Source organism: Acanthopagrus latus, chromosome 22, assembly GCF_904848185.1.
Source record: "Acanthopagrus latus isolate v.2019 chromosome 22, fAcaLat1.1, whole genome shotgun sequence".
NCBI lineage: Eukaryota > Metazoa > Chordata > Actinopteri > Spariformes > Sparidae > Acanthopagrus > Acanthopagrus latus.
The window spans coordinates 8,490,673-8,512,354 of NC_051060.1; the positions used below are offsets into that span (position 1 = coordinate 8,490,673).

At 39.3% G+C, this 21,682-nt stretch overlaps 1 protein-coding gene across 1 annotated transcript; it reads left to right on the top strand.

Moving 5' to 3' along the window:
* The first annotated feature begins 88 nt into the window (after window positions 1–88).
* gnpat (glyceronephosphate O-acyltransferase) lies at window positions 89–12,375 on the top strand. The gene is made up of 17 exons (XM_037085961.1): window positions 89–228; window positions 1,615–1,806; window positions 2,394–2,570; window positions 2,660–2,789; window positions 2,957–3,084; window positions 3,285–3,360; window positions 3,987–4,138; window positions 4,308–4,438; window positions 4,638–4,888; window positions 5,063–5,161; window positions 6,491–6,664; window positions 6,972–7,051; window positions 7,134–7,274; window positions 7,968–8,067; window positions 8,178–8,271; window positions 9,760–9,821; window positions 9,931–12,375. Exons 1-17 carry the CDS (start codon window positions 205–207, stop codon window positions 9,972–9,974), a joined length of 2,055 nt encoding a protein of 684 aa, XP_036941856.1. The 5' UTR covers window positions 89–204; the 3' UTR covers window positions 9,975–12,375.
* The last annotated feature ends 9,307 nt before the right edge of the window (window positions 12,376–21,682 follow it).

Here is a 21,682-nt window from a genome sequence, read left to right on the forward strand (position 1 = left end):
TTTGCAGCGCAACCGAGTTGTGCCTTTCTGGCTACCGTAGATGCGGAAGTGCCACGGAAATGCCAGTTTACACGCCCATGAGAAGTTCTTCAGGTGCTGGAATCAACTAAAATTGTTATATCAAGAGGAGGAACCGTAAAGTAGTTCGTGCATTCATTACTCCACTTCATGTAGTGTGTATGTGTTGCTGAAGTGGGACAAAGTATGGCGACCGAAGCTATTTATCCGGTATGTATGCTAACGCTCACTTAGCTCGCTGCTGTGGCTCAGTGCTCTCTGACATCTGACGTTTAATTCAAACAGCTGTTGGCCAGATTCATATTAATGTGACAACAGGACGTCGACATGTGTTTCGTCTAGTAGAATTAGGAAGGTTCGTGTTTTGCTTTGCGGCAATTTTACACTGCTACAGCTGACTGTTAAGCAATCACCACTTCACATTTCACATTTTCTTTCACGTTAGCCTGACGGACATTTTGTTCTAATGTCACCAATTCGTTACTGTTTTAGTGCAACACTCTTCTGGTTAGTCAGTGTCACTGTTTTTTGTGCTTGTGGTTTGAAATAATTTAATTGTAAAAATTAACTGATGTGCTGCAAAAAAGCAACTCTGCAGTTGAAATACTGCTACTCCAGATAATACTGTCATAATATTCTTCACTGTCTTGGACATGAATAATCTAACGGTATATTTTAATTTGCAGAGCACCCCATAAAGGTGCAATAAGTGAGAATTTGCCATCTACCAAAGTTCAGATTCAAACAAAGCAGCGCCCTGCATATAACCAGATTAAGCGCTGTAGCTGTGTTTAGCTCAGTTAGCTGTGCAGTTAGCGGTCCCAACAAGGAGGTCTGCATGCTAGCACAGAAGATTTGGACCAGGATGGGGCAGTGCTAGCTGGTTATCATGCTAACCAAATAGATACCTCTGCAAAACTAAACATAGACAGCTTTAAATCAAAACTGTTATTATTTCACATTTATTTGACAATTTATTTAATTTTTAGAATGTTTTCAACAAAAATTGTCACATATTGCACCTTTGATTACAAGTAAGCTCAATCAACATTTGCTTGAGTGCTTTAATCTAGAACTTTCTACCTGTACTCTACTACACAAAGGGAACTATTCTTCTTCTAGCGTAGTTCTGTGCTCTAATCGCTCGATATGTTTAAAATATTTTTCATACAAAATGCACAGCAAACAAATTAAATATGAAGTGTTTATCTGTTTTTAAAAATCAAATGACAAAACATGTTATAAAACAGTAAGATTAGCTCCACCTTAAAAAATGTATAATGTCACAATACTTTTGTGCTTTCACCTAATAACAGGACTTTTAGTTCTAACAGTATTTTTTACATCTTGTTATTTCTTCATTTTTTTACGTTGCACGTTTTGGTTGCAAAGACTGGTTCCCTAGAATCATGGCATCTACCATATTTTTCTGTGCATCAGCAAAACCTCACTTGTCAGTTGATTTTAGTCACTACATCTACAATGTGAATGTATCAATGAAAACGTATAGTCAAATGTTTTATCGCTACAATGATCAACACTGAGAAATATAAATATTGTCTGATTCTAATGTAGTGCGATGTTCTTGTGTTCCAGCACAGAGACCCAATGCTGAAGAAAAGGGATGACTTTGAGGACATGCTGGAGGAGAGGAGGAACTCCAGCGACCTGCGATATGCCCTCCGATGTTACACTCCTGTTCTTTACAAGGGACTGGCGCCCTGTAAAGCCAGCATGCTGAAGAGCATGGTGCTTCAGTCGGATCAACTGCACTATGTCATCGATCAGGTAAGTTAGAAGTGGGCTGACAGCAACTTGATATTCTGGTTTTACTTGATGGATGGATCTCAGGTTAGTTAAGGTAAGGAGTGTTTTTGTGCAGTTTTAAGCCTTTATGATTGAGAGACTCGGCTTTTGCACCTTTTAAACCTTATTCAAGTTGGTACAGAAATGTAGAAATATATTAAGTTTACTAATTTAGAGGAAAATATTACATTAGCTACAAAAAAAAAAAAATGAGCAGACTATAAATACATAGCTGAACAACTACAAAGTGTGTTGGGGAAGCATTTTTAAAATCATTTTTATATATATAATTGTTTTATATAAATAATTTGATTTGATTGAATTGTAATAAAAATATGACTACGTGTTGAACAACCAGCCAACTACTTATATAATCGCATGTAGTTCATCTCTCCACAGAACTGAATACAGAGTGATAGAAACTAGAAAAAAAAAAGCAGGAACATAGACAAATATATTATGAATATCTTCTAGATTTCAGAAGTTGAAAGTATTGACCAGATTCCAAAAATGTTTTGACTTATTTATTTTGTACTTGACGGGATAACATTGTCTTTTGAATTGTCAAGGTTTCCAGAGAAACGGGCAGGGCGGCTGACGACGTTCAGGAGGAGGCGTCGGCCATCTTGGAGGAGATGGCTCACTGTCTGCAGCTCAGCACTGTTCGCTTCTTTGCCTACACGCTCAGCAAGGTTTTCAAAAACTTGTTCAGGAGCATCTGCGTCAACGAAGAAGGCATCCAGAGGGTGAGAACACACACATGAAATGTGATGATATCGAGATGACTATGGCACATAAAGATACACAGCCAGTCTGCTCCCTGCTTTGTTTTCAGCTCCAACAGGCCATCCAGGAGCACCCAGTGGTCCTGTTACCCAGCCACCGTAGTTACATGGACTTCCTGCTGATGTCGTACATCCTGTACACCTACGACCTCGCTCTGCCTGTCATCGCTGCCGGCATGGGTGAGTCCATGAAGACATAAACATGTCTCATAATATTTGATTCATCATTACAGTAAAGTATATTTCTCATGTTTCCTTTTCAATCAGATTGGAGACACTCCTTTTGTATTGCAGTCCAATACAACATCACTTTTGCATGTAACCCTACAGTTTGTGTGTCCCTGCAGACTTCATGGGGATGAAATTTGTCGGCGAGATGCTGCGGATGTCTGGAGCTTTCTTCATTCGCAGGTCGTTCGGTGGAGACAAACTGTACTGGTCGGTCTTTTCAGAGTATGTCAAGACCATGCTCAAGGTGAGGATCATGGTTTTTACTTAGTCTTTAATCATTAGGAAGTGACCCGTCCTGTTGTGCCCATTGTAAATGTTCGGGAGCCCTGTTCTTTAATCAAGAGTGAACAACCCACACAACTTGCATATGTCATATTGTTGTCTGTAGCTTGTAGATGGAAAAGAGAGTATTTTGGGTTTTTACATCTTTGTTTTTCCTTTCAGAATGGTTTTGCGCCGGTTGAATTTTTTTTAGAGGGGACCAGAAGCCGAACGTCCAAGTCTTTGACGCCAAAGTTAGGTAAGTCACAGGAAGAAGCAACTGAAAACTCTCCAGGCTTCACAAGGAAGAACAACATTCTGAATCCACAGGTCAGGACAGATCCGATCCTGTCTTTCTTTTTCTTTGGTGTGTCCTGTTGGTGCAGTTTTTAAAACAACACATGCACAGAATGTCCTCTTGGTATTTTGGTACATAACAGTCATTGTAAACCAAGTAAAAGAGAAGAAAATAAGAGGATTTTTGAAAACAACTGTATATGCAACAACAAGCGAAGCTGTTGTGCAAGTGTCATTGCTAATAAGCAACATATTTCAACATGTTTCTGCTAATTTCCCCAATTTCCTCAAGCTGGATGTCCTTAAACAGTTTAATTTCAATGTTGTCACCCTCTTGTAGAATGTAATCATGAAACAGTTAGGGTTGTTACAGCACAATAAAATGTGATTTCGTGTGATGAAGTAAATTAATCATTTTGACGGTATATGTGTGTATTACTATCTAATGTTCCACGGATGTAAGTTGCTGTCAAAGCTTAAATTCTTGAAAAGTGCTCAAAATTTACCATGTAAGAGGTGGAGGTAAGAAGCCTGTTTACGGTAGTGATATTCCCTGATGTGAGTGTTGATCTTTCTGTCCTTTTGCAGGCCTGTTGAATATAGTCATGGATCCATACCTTAAAGGCGAGGTGTACGACATTAACGTGGTCCCTGTCAGTATCAGCTATGAGAGGATCTTGGAGGAGGCGCTTTATGCCAGAGAAATGCTGGGTGTTCCCAAACCCAAAGAGTCCACTTCAGTGAGTCATTGAAACATCCCACTTGTTTTATAAATGAAACATGAAAACATTTATAGATATGAAAAACTTGAAATCAAAAGTGATATTTGCAGTATGAAAAAGCCTGCATATATGTGTCTTTAAACCCCAGCTTGCACTGCTCATCACCGGTTCATTTTCTCCACTTTAGGGTCTGTTTAAAGCCAGAAAGGTCCTCAGCGAGGACTACGGCAGCATCCACGTGTACTTCGGTCATCCAGTGTCTGTGAGGAGTTTAGCCCAGGGCAGAGTTAATCGCTGCCAGTTTAACCTGGTACCAAGGTATCAACCGGCCCAGACTTTCTCCGTCTATCCCTGTGCCTCTGAGCTGTTGTAGAGTAGAAGTGTGAGGTAGCATAAATACTCAAGCAAGTGTTCATGATCTTTTAAAGACTTTTTCTGTTGAGAGAAAAAAAAAAATGGTCAAAGATGCTGGTGAAATTCACAAACGTGGACTAACTATATGTTTTTGTGTTGCCAGACACATCCCCAGGAGACCCAGCGAGGACATCCAAAGCTTTGTGAATGACTCCGCCTACAGGCTGGTGCGAGCCCAGGAGGAGAACATGGTCCTGAAGCCGTGGGTCCTTCTGGCCTCCCTGCTGCTCCGGAACCACCACCAGGACCAGCCGGCGGGGCAGAAACAGGGCATGGTGCTAGAAGAGCTGACTGCACAAGCTGTGTGGCTCAGGAACATGTTCCGAGAGTACGGAGCCTTCCTCCACTGGCCCGGTATGAACACAGTACTCGGTGTTTAGTGTTCCTCAGTGGTACTGCTGGATCTCTGTGTGGGCTGGCTGACAAGAAGGCTTTGATGGAGTTGAAAATGTAATGTTAAAGGGGCAAAACAAATCTTGATTAAATACTAGACCATTCTGTCTGTTGTGATTTATCTTTCCCTTTCAGACCACGTCCCTCCATCAGAGGTGGTGTCCTCCAGTCTTTCCCTGCATCGAGGTCTAGTGAGGGTCTGTGAGGGCAGAGTCCAGCTGGCAGTGGAACAAGGTTTGTGTTTGAACTATGTGTTTTGTTTCTGTTTGTTTTTGTTTTTTTTAAATACATGTAACATTGCTGCAATCCTGCACAGTTAAGTCATACTGAGTACATTTAAGGCTTCTGTCACTTACACAGTCCAGAACATGAGATGAGTCTGAATCCGATGTGTGTGAAAAGCCAACAGTTGGATTTGTAAATATGCAATGAAATTTTTCTATCAGGCCACTTTTCCTGCCGTTTTAATACGGGCTGTCTCATGTAAATGCCTGCATTCAGACTCAGTGAAGGCGTGAATGTTATTCCATCACGCCATTATGTGTAAAAAAAAAAAAAAAGTATGAATACGGAATGGAGGGTCATTGTTTTTCTGCCCTTTAAGCCGTGTAAAAAAACAAAGCCTGCACAATGACTTTTCTTCAAGGCAGTACTGTGGGACCTCTTTTTAAAAAGATTGCTTCAGAGAGAGGCAAGACAGTCTGTAACTGTACTGACCATAGCTTTGACTTTTGTATAATATTACAGTTATTAACCATCCATTTTCTGTCAGTGATTTAGTAAAATAAAGTGTATTATGTGATATATATTGTAGGTGGGCATTTGTCAAAAAATCAAACTCAAACTTTAAATCAAACTTCAAAATGTAAATCAAAGAGCCTCTGCTGCACCACGGTCCTGTGATGTACACGGGTAAAATAATCCATTCAAAGAATCTTTGGTTTATGGTTTATTTTCCAGAAAGCAAGCAAACAAAAAACAAATGAATCCTGCAGGCCTCAACTGTGCTAGTAAAAAAGCCAAAGGCCCACCCAGGTGCATCATGGTCCTACACCTGAGTGTGCCCACAGTGTTACCCAAATTCCCAAACAAGAACAAAACAAAATACTGAAAAAGCTAAAGAAGGAAATAATTTAACTAAACAAATGACTAGCAAAGTCATACATCAAACACTAGATTTAAACAAACAGCCAGAATAAATAAACAAAAACTGTTAATTAGCAAAAATTCATATTTTAAAAGATTAAAAAAACACTCTACGATGTCGTTAGTTACTTTTGCTCAGTATTTGACAACAATTTTAAGTTCTCTTATGAAGACCTACTTTATATAATTACGACTGTGTGGAACTATATTGTCATTATATTGTCTGTTCATACACCAGCCTCCATTTAGAAATGCCCAGAGGAGGAGTTATAAATGATGACATAGACATTAATAAACACTTGTGTCTGCTTACAGACACATCATAGTGGTCATAAAACATTTTTACTGCTTACAGATGCTAAATCGCAAGTGATGTAGCTTCGTCGTCTTCTGACTTTAAACTTTGACTTGATGCAGGCGGCCAGGTGAAACCAGGGGAGCCTCAAAGCACCGTCACTCCAGAAGAAGAGCTCTTGAGCCAGGCAGTCATCGTACTCTCCTGCGCCTCGTACAGGAACCAGGGGCTGCATGTGTTCCTCAGACCAGCTCTGCTGGCATCAGCCATCAATGCTGCTTCCTCCAACCAGAAACGTAAGACGCACGCTGCTGTTTAAATGTTCCTGCTTTTATATTAAACTTTTGCATTTAGTGAGACTTTGTGCTTAAATGAATGTATTTTGACATTTCTTACTTAAGTTTATTCTGTTATACCTCAAAATTAAAAGCGCAAAAACATGAAGTCCACAACACACAGTAGATTCTCCTGCCTTCCATAATCTCCCCCTTTTTTTACACTGTAAGCCACCTATTATACAGGCTTTTAAATACATGTTGGATGTTAACTGTACTGTGTTTCTTTTCCTTTTTTTAAATTTTTTTTCTTTGCTTTTTATTCCAGAGGAGGTCTTCAACAGTTTCAGCTTCCTCAGGAACATGTTCTCCAATGAGTTCATCCTCTGTCCTGGAGCAACAGTGCAGGTGAGGACAACAACATTTACAGAAAACTGAATGGTTTTTCAGGTATGCAGCACCGATTTTATATTTCACTCATGTCGTGTAGGACTTCGAGGAGGCCTGCTACCTGCTGGTGAAGACTGGAGCTCTGCAGGTTACGCAGCAGGAGCTTCTGGTGACAGAAAGAGGGCAGAGTACAGTGGCCTTCCTCACCAGCATGCTAGATCCTTTCTTGCAGGGATACCAGGTGAGGGAGAGTACAGCTTTGTAAATGCTGGATGTGCCGCGTTGTGTATGTAAAAAGGTAGCCATGTGCCCAATAGATTCAGTTATCAGATTTTAAATGTTGCCTTACAAAGTGTTGCAAGGTCCATATGTCATGTTTTGTTTCACTGAGTCAATAGGATCTTATGTACACTTTTTAAAATCCTTTTATTTAAGAGCACAGAGTATTTTTAAGTCTTTTTTCATGTAATAACAGGGTTTTTGCACTGCATGACCAATCTTTAATACAAAAAATAGAAAATGAACAGCTGGTACTGTAGATGCAAAATGTTCTAAGTACCATCTGACAGGTTATATTTACATCCTTAATAATAATAATAATAATAATAATAATAATAATAATAATAATAATAATAATAATAATAATAATAATCTAATGCCAGAGAGCATTGAACATGTCTAGACACATATAATGCACATGAGTAACAGCACGTGCAGACATCATACGTGTTTTCTTTAACAAATTCATTTTATAGCATCAACACTCCTGTATTGAGCAGTTGAGTGTTAAACTGTTGTTGTCCTCTAGAGGGTGCTATTAACACATCATTAATCTTAACAGTTGCTTTTGTGTGTGTGTGTGTGTGTGTGTGTGTGTGTGTGTGTGTGTGTGTGTGTGTGTGTGTGTGTGTGTGTGTGTGTGTGCGCCTGTCAGGTGGTGTGCCGGTTCCTGTGTGAAGAGGCCACTGAGAATCTGACGGAAAAGCAGTTTATTCCTGCTGTCCGAAAGTTCATCATTAAACACCTTTTAGCAGGTTTTCTCTCTTTTAAAAGTTTCTCATTTGTCAGAACATTCCTGCTCATGTTTTACCTCAGCCCTTTATAAAATGTACTCACCATGTCTTGTGTGTTTTTTGTTTTCCAGGTAGACTAAGATACACTGAGGTGTTGTCGTCTGACCTCCAGAAGAACTCTCTTGCAGCTCTGCTCAGACTCGGCGCCGTACAGAAAATCAAAGCGTAAGTTGGTTCTGATCATCCTTCAGTTACAGTATTTTCTCTTGGTTTCAGTGCGGAATAGTTGTTTAATTAGTTTTGATCCTCTCCACATCGATTTCACATTCGTTTGACTTGCATGCTGCCCAAAACGATGTGGGTGCTGCGCCTAAACCTTATAATGGAAGGGAAAACCCAGCACATACTTTCCCATTTGATTCGTAATAGAGCTCTAAATGTTGTTGCAGTCATTGGACATGAAAAGAAACAAAGAAAACAACAATTGCCTGTTTAAGTAAAAAGTTAAAAAATGACACTTGAGTGAGATCCAAATCTTTATTGAAATATCTACTTGACATGAGTTAACCTCACATATAACCTTTTCACTAGATATTATTAAGATTTATTATTCACTTTACATATTGAACTACCTTTAAATCTTATTTACTAATAATTAGGGATGTCCCGATCAGGTTTCTTTTACCCCGATCCGAGTCCTTTAATATTTAGTATCTGCCAATACAGAGTCTCAATCTGATACTTATCTCAATAGTTTGTTGAAACAAAGTATATACTTTCATATGGCTCTTTCTTATTCTGCATATGTTATTGCAACATAGGGCATACCAGGGATTCAAGATGATGAAGAAAACCCTGATCCTCTACCACAGAGATGAGCTGATTATCCAGAGCCATTAATTCAGTTACCTTCTCTGTAATATTTTATCTTACCAAATGTGTAGTATTAAATGCAGCTCTTTTGTTACCCCCCCTCGTGAAACGGCCGTATTGCAGATGTTACATGTCGCTGCTGGAGTTCTTTTGCTTTCTTATTTAAGTTATTTCCACACTGCAGATATTTTATCTACAGGTTTGCCAGAGTAACGTTTTGTATGCGTCTGAGTTCTGCCACAAAATGTGCTTTGACGTAAAAATAAAAAATAAAAAATATGCCCATATCGACATCCCTACTATTAATCCTGTGTGTATGTGATATGAGGTGAGCAGAGACCTCAAATAATTCATGGGAAACTGTGTGGGCATTTAACATTCTGTTCTCAGGAAGCTTATCAGTCCTATGGAGGTTATGTGTCACTTTCAAGGCCTTTTGGACATCTCGTGTTTTGTCTTGTCCTCCTGTTATTCTCTAAACTGACTTTCACTGTCAGACTCACCCAGAACACCCTGGTGTGAAGAGGCTGACCTTTCAGCTGAAATGGATTGAATCTGTTATTCGCAATTTTTCTGTTATACCATTTTATCAAAGTGCAGAAAAACAACCTTTTGTTTATTTATCACTATTTGTTCACGTCTCAATAAGAATTTTCACCACAGTCTGAGCTTGTGATTTCTGTCAGCCTCCTAGTACATTTGTGCTGATGAAAAGTGAAAAATAAAAATTCAGAACAGGTTCTATATCAAGAAACTGTGTCATTTTTAAGGATTTTCAGTGGAAGTCCAACCCACTTCTGTGCTGAATATAACCAGTGTGCCTCGTTGTTTTTCTGTCAGAGCGGAGCAGGGGACTCTAAAGGTCAACAAGGTGATGGTGAACTCATTGGAAGACACTCTTGGTAAGAATCAAACTGTCAGTTGGACTCTAAACACTCAGTGAGAATACATTGTGTTTGGGTTCTCTCCCGTTGCCTTTAAAACAAATCTCAAATTTGTCTCTTTGCCCAGGAGGAAGACTCCCGACTCAGAAAGCTGTAGGCGCTCGCCTCTAATTCACCGACCTCATCGGGGGACCGAGAAGAGTTGAACCTTTTTTTTCTTTAACCTGCATCGCTGACGTAACACGACGATGTCTCAGCTCTTCTCTACAAACTGCTTTCTGTGAGAGGTGGAACAAAAGAATTCCCATCTGGAGACGGCTCAACCCCCTTTTTATTTTATTTTTTTCTCTCTTTTCAACACTCAATTTTTCCCCCCTCTTTTCTATTAAAAACCTTTTTCTATACGTTCATAACCGCATATGCTCCATGAGGCCTTTGAAGGTATACAGCTAAGCTCTTTGGCTCATTCTGAATAACCGACCTTTTTGCTATGAGCAGCCTCATGAAAGCACCTGAATGTGCCGGCTCCACTCAGAATAGCGGCCCTTCTCTGTTAATGCACTTGAAACATATCTACTAAACACTCAGCGGGGCGCTTCTTTGTGTTTCTTTCACGCTGCTTTTCATCTGCGCTTCAGTCTTTTAGCCTCGTTTTTTTCTTTTGAGCACTTTAATCAATTTACTCATGCGATGTGGTGTGGACCTGCAGTACATATATCTTCACTCCCTTTTTCTGTTTTTCCTCTTAGTATTTCTGTTTTTCTGGTACTGAAATGGGTGTTTTAAGAAGATTTTGATGGTTACAACATTTGAGCTTTTGGTAGAAAAAAAAAAAAAAGATTTTCTCTTGCGCTGTACGAACAAAAGATTTTATCTAGTTGAGTTGAATTTGCCACAGACTGCAAGAGTGGCTTGATCGGGTGTCGCTGAATTTAAACCACCCTTTCAGGATTTGAGTTTCCAGCTACCGTCAAGCCTTTAGCCAACACACTCCAGATCTGGCGGTGCATTCATCTTTGTTTACACAGTGGAGATAATGTCTAATGCCAGTGTCTCATACTTGCCAAAGTCCATATAAAAATGCAGTTGATTAAACTGAAGCACTACCAGCTACACCAAAGGCATAAGTTTGATATAGTTTTTTCATGTTCTCAAGTCTAGAAGTTACTTAAGTTGCTGAAATCTGAAAAAGGTAGTTTAATATTCAGCTTTTATTTATTGTCAAAGTGACACACATGCGATATCATTTTGTTACAAAGGAAGGAAGAAAAAGCCAAAAGTAGAAAAAAGGAAGCAGCCAATGAAATGCTAATAAATTGTCTCAGAGGCTGAAGGACTTCACTTAAAAAAGAGCTTTAAAAGCCAATGAGTTATTTTCTTTCTTTTTTTTTGAGACTCAGGTTACCTGCTTTATTAATTACATTTTTTACCAATCAGATTTCCCAAATTAGAGTTTTGAAGCTATTTATTTGGTAGTTAACTAGCAGTGTTTCAATGTTGACCATGAAATCTCATAGAAATTTCTACTATAATTTCTGCCCAACCAAGAAGGGAATTGTTTAGTGTCATACCTTCAGTCTGACGGTACAGAGACGAGAAAATGTTTGACAGCTCACATCGAGGATCATAATCGTGTCACTCTATGACGCCTCATATGTCTCTTTAGCAGACAAGTGTTCAACATTCTCACAGAGGAATGTGATTATTTTGTCTGTTAAACGGGTAGAAGAGGCCAAATAAGACAAATTCGTTAATCGCTTTGTTTTGAAAATTTGGCTCCACACAAAGCAGCTCTACAAGCACTTTGATGAGCTGGACAAACTAAAACACTAAAAATAAATCTGAAATTGGCTCCAAAAAAGAAAAAAATATCAAAAGATATATTTACTAGAAATTACTAGAAAATTTTACTAGAAATTTAGATTTTAATGTACTTGACACTCAAGTGTTGGTACGGACTCAGTTTAGACGGTATTGGATGTTTGATACACTCCACAAAGCAGTGATTACATGCAATAACTAGCACTTTGCCACATCCAACAAAAAACCTTAAAACTGACCTCAAATTCAGGAAAAAAGCGACTAGAGTCTGATTTTCTTGTTATCAGCTGCAAAAAAAAATCAGACTGGTTATACTGAGCTGTTGTGTTAAAACCAACCAAACTCCCCTGTAAAATGTCTCAATTAAAATAAATAAATTAATTAAAAAATACTGAATCTTCTGTAATTGCCAAATTTGCCAGACACTGAACTTTTATTTTTGAAGCCAGGCTTCAGTCAACCAACAACAAAGCAAGAAATGTTTGTAGAGCAACAATCTGCACGTCAACACACGTCACCCAAAGTGCAAGTCTACTGTGTGAGTGTATTTGTGGTTGAATTATTGGGTTTTTCAATAACAGCTTTTATACTGTGTTATGTCTAAGTATTTTTGTGTCTGTGTGTGTGTGTGTGCGCATACCAGAATTGATTAAATTGAAGTGTGTATGCGTTGGTTGAGGCCTTTTAGTACAGAATGTACAGGCTGATGAAATATATAAAAGCATGTGAATAAAGCTTTTTTTAAAATACAGCTCAGATTGCGTCTCTCTGCAGGGGGTCAGCTTTCTCTGGTTGATTACAGTTTTATTCCAATATCTTATAACATCCAGTGTTTGGTCAAACTCACAGACTGCTGAGAGAAGACGTTTGATCCTGATCATACTGCTCATCTCACCCTGTGAGAGTTTTGAGCCACATGGTGCCGATTCATTCTCACTGGTCTTTTGAATTTTTTATAGGTTGCGTAAAAAAACAAAGATGGGGTAGATAACTGCATTGACTTCCCCCAGAGAAACAGTTCCACTGCCTCATCCACGCAAGGAACAGCACAGCCATTTCGCCATATCCAACGTAATTCCTGAAGACATCTCTCCATTTTGTCTCCTGGTTTGTTAACCTCCAGCATCTGTTCATGTCCATAGCCATGTAGCTCACACCTCCTGATGAAATGACACTTTATTCAACCTAGTTAATCGCTTTTATGGAATCGCACCAGATTAGCATTTTGATTCCTTTGATTTTTTTGTGAACTTTCAAAAGTACATAGCAGTTTGCTTGATGATATATGGAAACACGGCTATTGTCTGTTTCTTATTAGAGACGAGGCAGTTGGAGAACCGTGGATTTTTTGGAGCTTTCTTCTCACTGCTGTGATTGGAGACAATACTCATCAGTAAATCAGTACAGCTGTGGGCCATAAAACCAAAACACTAAGCTGAAAGACCATAAAAAAGTCTGCCATGTTGCTACAGAGAGGGCAAACCAAACTCTGGCTGTACAAAGGGCAATTTTTTGTGTCACTAAAGGGGAGGGGAGCATATCTATTACTTTACAAGTAAAGCAAAAATGTGAGAAAGTAAGTGTAATTTTTCGTATCAAACAGAAACATTTCTGCTTTTAAAAATCAATTTAAACACCTACAAATCTTGAATCAACAAGTCATGCAATAGAGGAGAGAAGGTGAGGGAGATAAATACATACGACCCACCTGTAGGTGTCAGACTTGCCTTTCTGTGAGCGCTTTGTTCATGGCAGGTTGTTCACACACACACACACACACACACACACACACACACACACACACACACAGAGCAACAGCAGCATTTTTCATCATGTTTTGTGGCTCTGCTGCTGAGTAAGAGACCGCTGCCAGCAAACCCGCCACTTTCCATCCATATTGCCCTTTCTCTCATACTCACTCGGTCTCTGACAAATTATAGGTTCATCGAAAGTTGCCATACTAAATTGCTTATACACACACTCCAGTCTCTCCGCCCGTCCGTCCATCCATCCATTTCATCCTCCTGCTTTCCCTTTCCCTCCGTCCATATCCATCTCCCCGGTGGTGCTGTATATTAGTGTCAGCTGCAGCCATATCAGCACTTTATCCGCTACATTATGACAAACTGTTTTGAAGGGGTGGGGAGGGGACACATGCACTTGCGAAAACACACACACACACACACACACACACATACATAGAGGAGGGCGACACCATAATAAACTAGTTTGTGACCTGTGGCAGCCGCTGGGAAACCAAAGCAGCAGACAGCTGCTGTTTTATGAGCAGAAGTGCAGCGTGTTTGCTTTCTTTAAGTCTTTGTTGGTCCTTTACTTTGTGTTTGTGTGTGTGCAGGTGTGACTGAGTGCACACTGGCCTGGTGTTGTTGAGCCCAGAGGGCTCTGTGGAGGTCTATATGTAGGGAATTGATTGAAAAGGAAAAGGGACCCTGGTGTATAATGTTTCAGCTGTTAACCTTAGGTAATGGTAGGTTGATGGATTCAGCTCATTTGCTCCAGCAGGTCCTGTTTATCAGCGCCGTGCTGGAGGCTACAACATTAACATGGAGCGCAGGCCTGCCAGGGATCCCCGAGGAGCTCCCAATTAGTCCACTTTTTAAAGGTTCTCTTGAGCGACAGAATTTCAGGATCCTCATCTCGAAATGAGTGCTCAGCGTTCTCCCCTCAAACCATTCGTCTCATTCTTTATTGACACGTTCGGAGAGGAGGAGGCGCTGCGAGGGCCGATCTTCACTAGTACAAAACTTTTCGCGCACACGGGAAGTGGAATCTAAAAGCGTCCATAAATTACACAGGAGTTCACCAGAGAGTCCCAGCAGTTTGAGGCAAATCACATTTTCTGAAAACTGAAATGCTGCTAAGGAGAGCAGTTTAAAGAAAAGGTGACTTAAATTGCTCCAATTGTTTTTTCTTGGAGTTCCCAGTGTTCTTTGCTCAGAAATGAGGCGGATGTTTTATTTGGAATAGGAAGCAGTGATCATTTGGGGGGAAAAAAAGAAAGAAAAGAAAGTTTTCAAAAATTGTATCCATTTTTTTTAGAAAACTATTTCAGAAAAAAATGTCACCATCATTTTATTTTTTCCTGTCTGAAGCCATGTGGGTAAAAATAATCTTTCAGGAGAAAAAACATGTGTTTTTTTCGTGAATGAAATCAAGGGAGATAAAGGTTTAGTGGGATTTTTTTTTTTTTCTCATAAGGCAATTTATTTTTCTTCTCCTCTCAAAACTTTCTTCCTTAAGTTTGCTTTCATCTGTGGAAAACTTATTTCATGTCTTAAAATTGAGTGTGAGAAAATTTTATAGAACTTTTTTTTCATGCGTGAAATCAAATGAAAAACAAATTCAGGGAAACAATTCCAGGATCATTTTTCCTTTCTTTCTTTCTTTCTTTCTTTCTTTCTTTCTTTCTTTCTTTCTTTCTTTCTTTCTTTCTTTCTTTCTTTCTTTCTTTCTTTCGTGAAAAAAACAGATGGATTATTTTTTTATCATCACACCCAGTGTTATCCTGTAAATATAAATATCCTTCACATCTTGTTGGCCATATAATAATACTTTTATATTTTTGATTAAATTGAATTTTAAATGCGTGCCTGGAATTGGTACTTGCTTATCCAACATTATGTTGAAATTGGCATTTTATGCGATTAAACTATAAAACAGGAACTGACTTTATATTTCCATTTTTCTAGACAAAGAAACCCGGTGCACCACTTTGGATTAGATCTGGATCTGAAAAACTCCAAAGGCTGTTTTATAAATTGACCCTGGGGAATTAACTTCACTAACATTAATGCTTTTTTCACAGTTATCACTTCATACCTTCGAGCATTAAAATTACCAGCAACATTGAAACGCGTCTGACAACAACATCTGTGGTTAAATGCGTTTATGTGCATATTTTCATCCTCTGGATAGCAGCCGCTGTCTGGTCGCTGCTCACAGCTGAGACACAAGTGTTGAGTGTTACTTCTTCGCTGATTATTGTTAATGTATTCTTCATTTTCTCTTTTATAATACATCACAGATAAGCTCTTCTACCATCAGAGATTAGCGCTGAATGAAAACATTTGCATTTTTAACTCTATTTGCATAATGCAGACATGCATGGGTCTTAATACAGTGTGCTACTGTCTGCAATTAGCCAGAACATGAGCATATTCTGAGCAGCGCAATCGCTTTAAACTTTAACACAAGAGAGTTCGCTCACACACACACACACACACTCCTCTTAGTCTCTGTGGGATTCCACGAGCTGCCAGTTCTTGACAGCAAGATAAATAATAATCCTGTGATGGATGCTGCGGTGAAGTGAAAACTAAGGAAGATTTAATAAAATCCAATAGAATCTAATTGAAGTGGCATGAGTGTGTGTGTGTGTGAGAGAGAGTTTTGAGTGGAAATACCTTTGCAAATCAAGGGTTGTTATTTAAGTGAAGATTCTGGAACATTAGACTTTTATTCAGAGAGAGAACAGGTTCAGTAAACACAGCTGACAGGTATTCCTCCACAGGTACCGTCTGTTTCCTGTTTGTGACAGAAACTCAAACTCACAGTAATTTACTCTTCATCGGACGGCCTGGTGATTTTCATACACTGGCAGAGGATAAGAGAAGCTGCACGCTCTCATCCTCCAATACTTGTTATATTGCTTCATTCTACATCTTGTGATATGATGCACGAAATGGATTTGTTAAAGGGATAGTTCAACATTTTGGGAAATGCACTTGTTAGGCTTTATTGCCTGTGAGTTGTATGAAAAGATTACTAGCACTCTGGTATTTGTAAGCTTACTATGAAACCAGGGCCTCAGCTGAAGTTTAGCTTAGCAAAATATTTGCATGTCAGGCCCACGAACTGGTTACAGCCAGTGTTGTGTGAAGTACCCAAAAGTCATATTTTAATATTAGGACATTGTGTTAAAATATTGCTTATAAAAGAGAAAATCAGGCATACAGATGGTACTCTGTCTTAAAATCTCTGATCTTAAATGTACTTATCCAAATTACTCAAAAGTAAGATGGATATTTGCACGTATGTGTATATTGTATACGAGGGGTTGTCTGACTGTTGATAAAAACAAGTTAATTTAAACATGCACTCATTCAGCTCTGATGCTCCATGTAATCTGAAAAGTACCCAAAGTTATTGAGTAAACAGTACAATATTTGCCTCAAGAATGTAAAGAACCAGAACATGGAAATACTCAAGTAAAGAACAAGTACTTTAAAGTGGGATGGATTAATACAGTACTTGAATAAATGTACTTAGTTACATTCCATCATTGGTTACCAGACATAACTCCTTGTTAAACCATATATATTTTTTTAATTTCACCTACATATTTAGCCCGCCTGAGAGCACACTGCACTGTAACTGTACATCTCAATCTCCCTTTTATTCATTTTTATTCAGTTTTAGCTTTTATTTAATTACACTCCTTAAAATCCTGTTTAAATGTGTCTCTTCATATTGGCTTGTGTTTCTGTTTGCCTTGTTTATGTGTTTTCAGTCTCCATGCCAAGCTAAGTTAAGCTAAGCTAATTGACTTGTGGCTTTAGATTCAGACTTAGCAGACAGCTGTTCCTCTCATTGTACTTATCAGGATACAATGTACGCAATTAACATTTCTGCAAACCACAAAAATGGCCATATTCAAACGTGTAATATTGACATTTCTATAAATGGTGTCGTATCACATATCACATTGCATGATTATGGCCCAGCGTTCACACTGGGAGATGGCCTGCTGCGTTAGAAGCAGATATTTTTCACTGGAAGTCAGCATATTAGCTAAACCATGATGTTTTCCTAACCCTAACAGAGTGGTTTTGTACCCAAACCTAACCAGAGCACAAGCACAGCACTGTGACAAGAGAGCAAAGGAAAATCAATCTATGCAAACGTACAGTTGCAACATACACAACGGTAAAGCTTAACTTATCTGTGGTTTTTGCAGAAATACATTTAGCAAACGCTCTCTCTAATTGTTGAGTTGTGATCTGGAGCTTGGTGGGGATTAACCTAGCTTAGCAAGACACGGAAAGGGAGAGGGAACAGCTAGCCTAGCTCAGACCAAAGTTAAAAAAAAATAAAGAAACCATCTACCAATGCCCCTCGAGCTCACTGATTAATACGTCATGTCTGGTTTGTTCACAGTTTTTCTTGATTGCTTTGTTGCAGCAGTCAACTCAAACTCCACATTTTCAAAACAGTCACCACACGGGCTGAAACAGTGGGACTCATGGTCAGAATGACACATAACGTTCGCAAAAGGCTCTAATCGTGCCAAAACATTTAAAATATGCAACAAAAGCAAAATTTGCCTTCAAACAACACAACTTGCAAACAAGTGTTTGAGCTCTTCCAATCAACCATTACACAGTGGACAACAAAACACAAAGTACAGCACTCAGTGCAAATCAGTGCAGCATTGCTTGTCATTATAGCCAATTACTGTATGTAGCTTCCATGCCAGTGCCATCTGTTGTCAAATTTGCCTTCTTGCAAAGAATTGGATCCAGAATCAGAGATGCTTTGATGCAAATTTTATTGATTCCATTGATTCTTTTTTTCAAACGGTGTCTGAAAACTGAAATACTGTAAATATTACACAAAATACATGTAAACCAAAATAAAGTCTATTAGAGTATAATAAATTAAGAAAGTAGTCTCACAAAAACAAAACATTTCTGCAGCTTCACAGCAAGTATTTTCCTGAACAACTGACCTGTTTTAAAAAGTAGAAAAGAAGATAAAGATAAAATCACAGTAACGTATACAAATCTATTACGTGAAATAGCCTCTGCTGATACTCAGTCTCTTCTGTCTGGTTGATGGGGCCACATGGCCTCATCCACATCACATTCAGTATCCTATCTTGCAATGCACCAAGGGAAAAATCTTCCTGCATGCCTCATCCAACCTTGACATTCCTCTGCACCTATTTCTCACTCTCATCTGCCTTCGACCTCCTCCATCCATGTTGGCAAAGAACAACACAGACGCTGCACCTTTTAAGGCCTGCAGACTGATTGCTTATTGAAGATTTGTGTGCAGGAGTGTCACACAGGTGCTTCAGTGATTTCATACTGATGTAGGTAGTTTCTAATAGTATAGGAACAGATGGTTTCTGTTTGGTGGGGAAAATGTGTCAACCCAATGAGAAAGGGTTGACACATTTGCAAGAGATGTCTTGCTTTGCCGGGACAGTGATGATGAAAACCGAGTGGATCCCAGTTTCTTTAAGCAGGTCACAGCGATCAAGAAAAACTGTAATGCATTTGCTGTTTTCACATTTTTGGTGTTTGTTTGTTTCTAGTCTTCACGAGGAGCACCTCTAGAATCAAGCCTCTCACTTACTGGACATTTATTTAGTTTCTCTCCTAATTCCCAAAAGCAAGTAGGCAATTTTCCCCCCCAAAGTATTGAACTATTTCTTTAAAACTGTTGAAGAAATGTGATGTCACAGCAGGGTTACACCAACAAGACTTCAATTGGTGCCGGTAACCTGAGCATTTCCACTTCTACCTTCAAAGGTTATGGCTGAAATAATAATGGTAATAATAATGAAAATAATTTGACCCATTAGGTTAAATATATACTAGGCTATTGAAGTTTCTCCCCACCTTCCTTCTCTTCTCTGTTTGACTGATTTAAAAGCTTCAAATGACTGAAAAATACAAATCCTGGTTATTTCCCCCGGCAGAGGCATTTGGGATAAGAACAGCAGCTGGGGGGTTCCAATGTGGATGATTAAGTTGTTGTGTAATCTTCCTATTTCAAGAACACATTATTTATTAAGAGTTGCGAGTCATAGAGGAAATTGCTGTCTTTGTGAATCAGGAAAGATTTCCGCTGACAGCCACAATAAGCCAGCATTAAGAGACTGTTTTATGAAGAGTCTCGCTGATCTGGCGGTTAGATTTGAGCTTCACTGGCCTGCGTTTTTCTCTAACATAGACGGTTAGTTCACAAACATGAGAACATTGTTTCGTCCTCTTAATTGTCTCCTTACCTGTGACAAAATTAAAGAGGAATGTTTCCCATTCATTTAATTTGCCTGTGATGATAGTGAAAGCACAAGAAAGGCTGCTATAGACATCTGATCATTAAAAACACACCTGGATAAACAGAAAGCAACCTCTGTCTCCTGCTTATAGCAAATGAGCACATTGTGTACTCAGAGTTTAAACCCACACCTGCTAGCTCACATACATAAAGTTGAGCTGCGTTTCCCAGCCAACATGCTGCCTGCGAACAGACTGTGGCGGAGGCTCACAAGCGAAACTCAAAGGCGAACCAACGTCTGCCGTCCTCAGCGGGGCTTTTTAAGATGGTGAAAGGTAAATCTGGATCTAATTAAAACGATGGGATGGGTGAAGTTCGTCTCTCTCCTCCGCACTGCGAGTGCTCTCTGGGGCCAAAATAACTCTCATAATTATGAGTGAATTGATCGTTGACTTTGCCTCCATCAGGAGAGGCTCCGAGGAGGACGGTGTAGAGCAGCTTGTGAATGTGATGTACTGCTTAGCGTGTATATTATTTCAGCAGCGCTGTGCACAGAGGCAAGCCAAAGGAAATCTACTTCAGCAAACTGCTGTTGACTTCACACATCCCTAGGTGAGGCATCATGAGTGAGAAGTGTTTCTTTTTATACGATCCCACCATGAAATCAAGATGGAGAGGTTCAGTTATTGTCATTTTCAGATAAAATGTTTTGTTTCTAGGGATGGAAATGTCAGCTGAAAGATCCAGCTTTTTTTCTATTTCACTTGGTCACACGCACAAAGTTTGACAAAATAAGTTCAAATGTACAGTATGTGTAACTTGAGGTCTCCAAATCAAATCAAAACAAAATAAAAGACATAAGCAGTGTGGAATCATGGGAGTTGCTGTTTCAGTCGCTGCTGATAAAAATCTGCAAAAAGCACACAACTCAACAAAATATATAATAATACAACTACCATATAATATATATAACTAAATATAATGTATAACTAATTAATAATAAAAAAAATGTGTAGTTGTTTTAGACATTTAGATACAGAGGTGTTAAATATTAAGTCTTTTACAAGTTAGATCAACACAATTGCTTTCAAACTGATGATGTGTTGCCAACTGGAGCAAATGTTTTAGGTTGATCCAACAATTCTCTTTTTTTTACAACAGCTGTCCCCTTCAAAATAAGAAGAGAAGCCGGATGCTCCAGTGTGTGCACTGCTCAGACCGATAGTGATGCCGGCAGTCAGTTCAGACCACAGCTGTGCCTCTCAGATGTGCTGGCTTTCGACTCTTAGTGTCCTTATTCAAACTCAACCACCTCGAAAATTAGCTGCGTGACATTTCACTTTTAGAGAGTTAACAATACATTCTTATTACGAAGACTATTTCTGTCTCTCCATTTCATCTGGCCTTCACCTTCACATGTATGTTAACTCAGTGAGATTGAAAGTCCATTCAACACCTTGGAAACAGCGAACGCCTCTACAGCGTCTCCTTCAAAACAGTTACATGTTAAACATTTCTTCATCTGCACTTCAGAATTCAAACTAAACTGCAAAAATTACTGAACAGAATATCCGTCATGTAGACCGGAACACAAACTGCCTTCACCGACATCATTACAGTCAATTATCAGTGCACGCGGCCAGTAATGAACTTCAGTGAGACTCCTCTAATTTGCACATTCCTCATGAAATATCACCTGAACGTGTTATAAACAACATAAAGAAGACAGCACTCAGCAGCGCACGTACCTCTGCCAGCGTTGTGTGTGCACCTGTCGACATATGCCGTCAAGTTATGCCAGAGCCACAGATTGGATTTTCGACTAATTTAAATAACGCATTCTTTTCCCCCATCCATTTACCAGCTCATTTCACAACGGGAGGTCCACATTCTGTCACGACTGCAGCTGATACTGGATCTGAGACTGGACGCCCCAATCATTTCGGCCAATCAGCGCATATCTGTACCAATTAGCTCCGTACAGTTGTCGAGTAAGCTCCGTGCAGTGCACACGGGCACGGAGAGCGTCG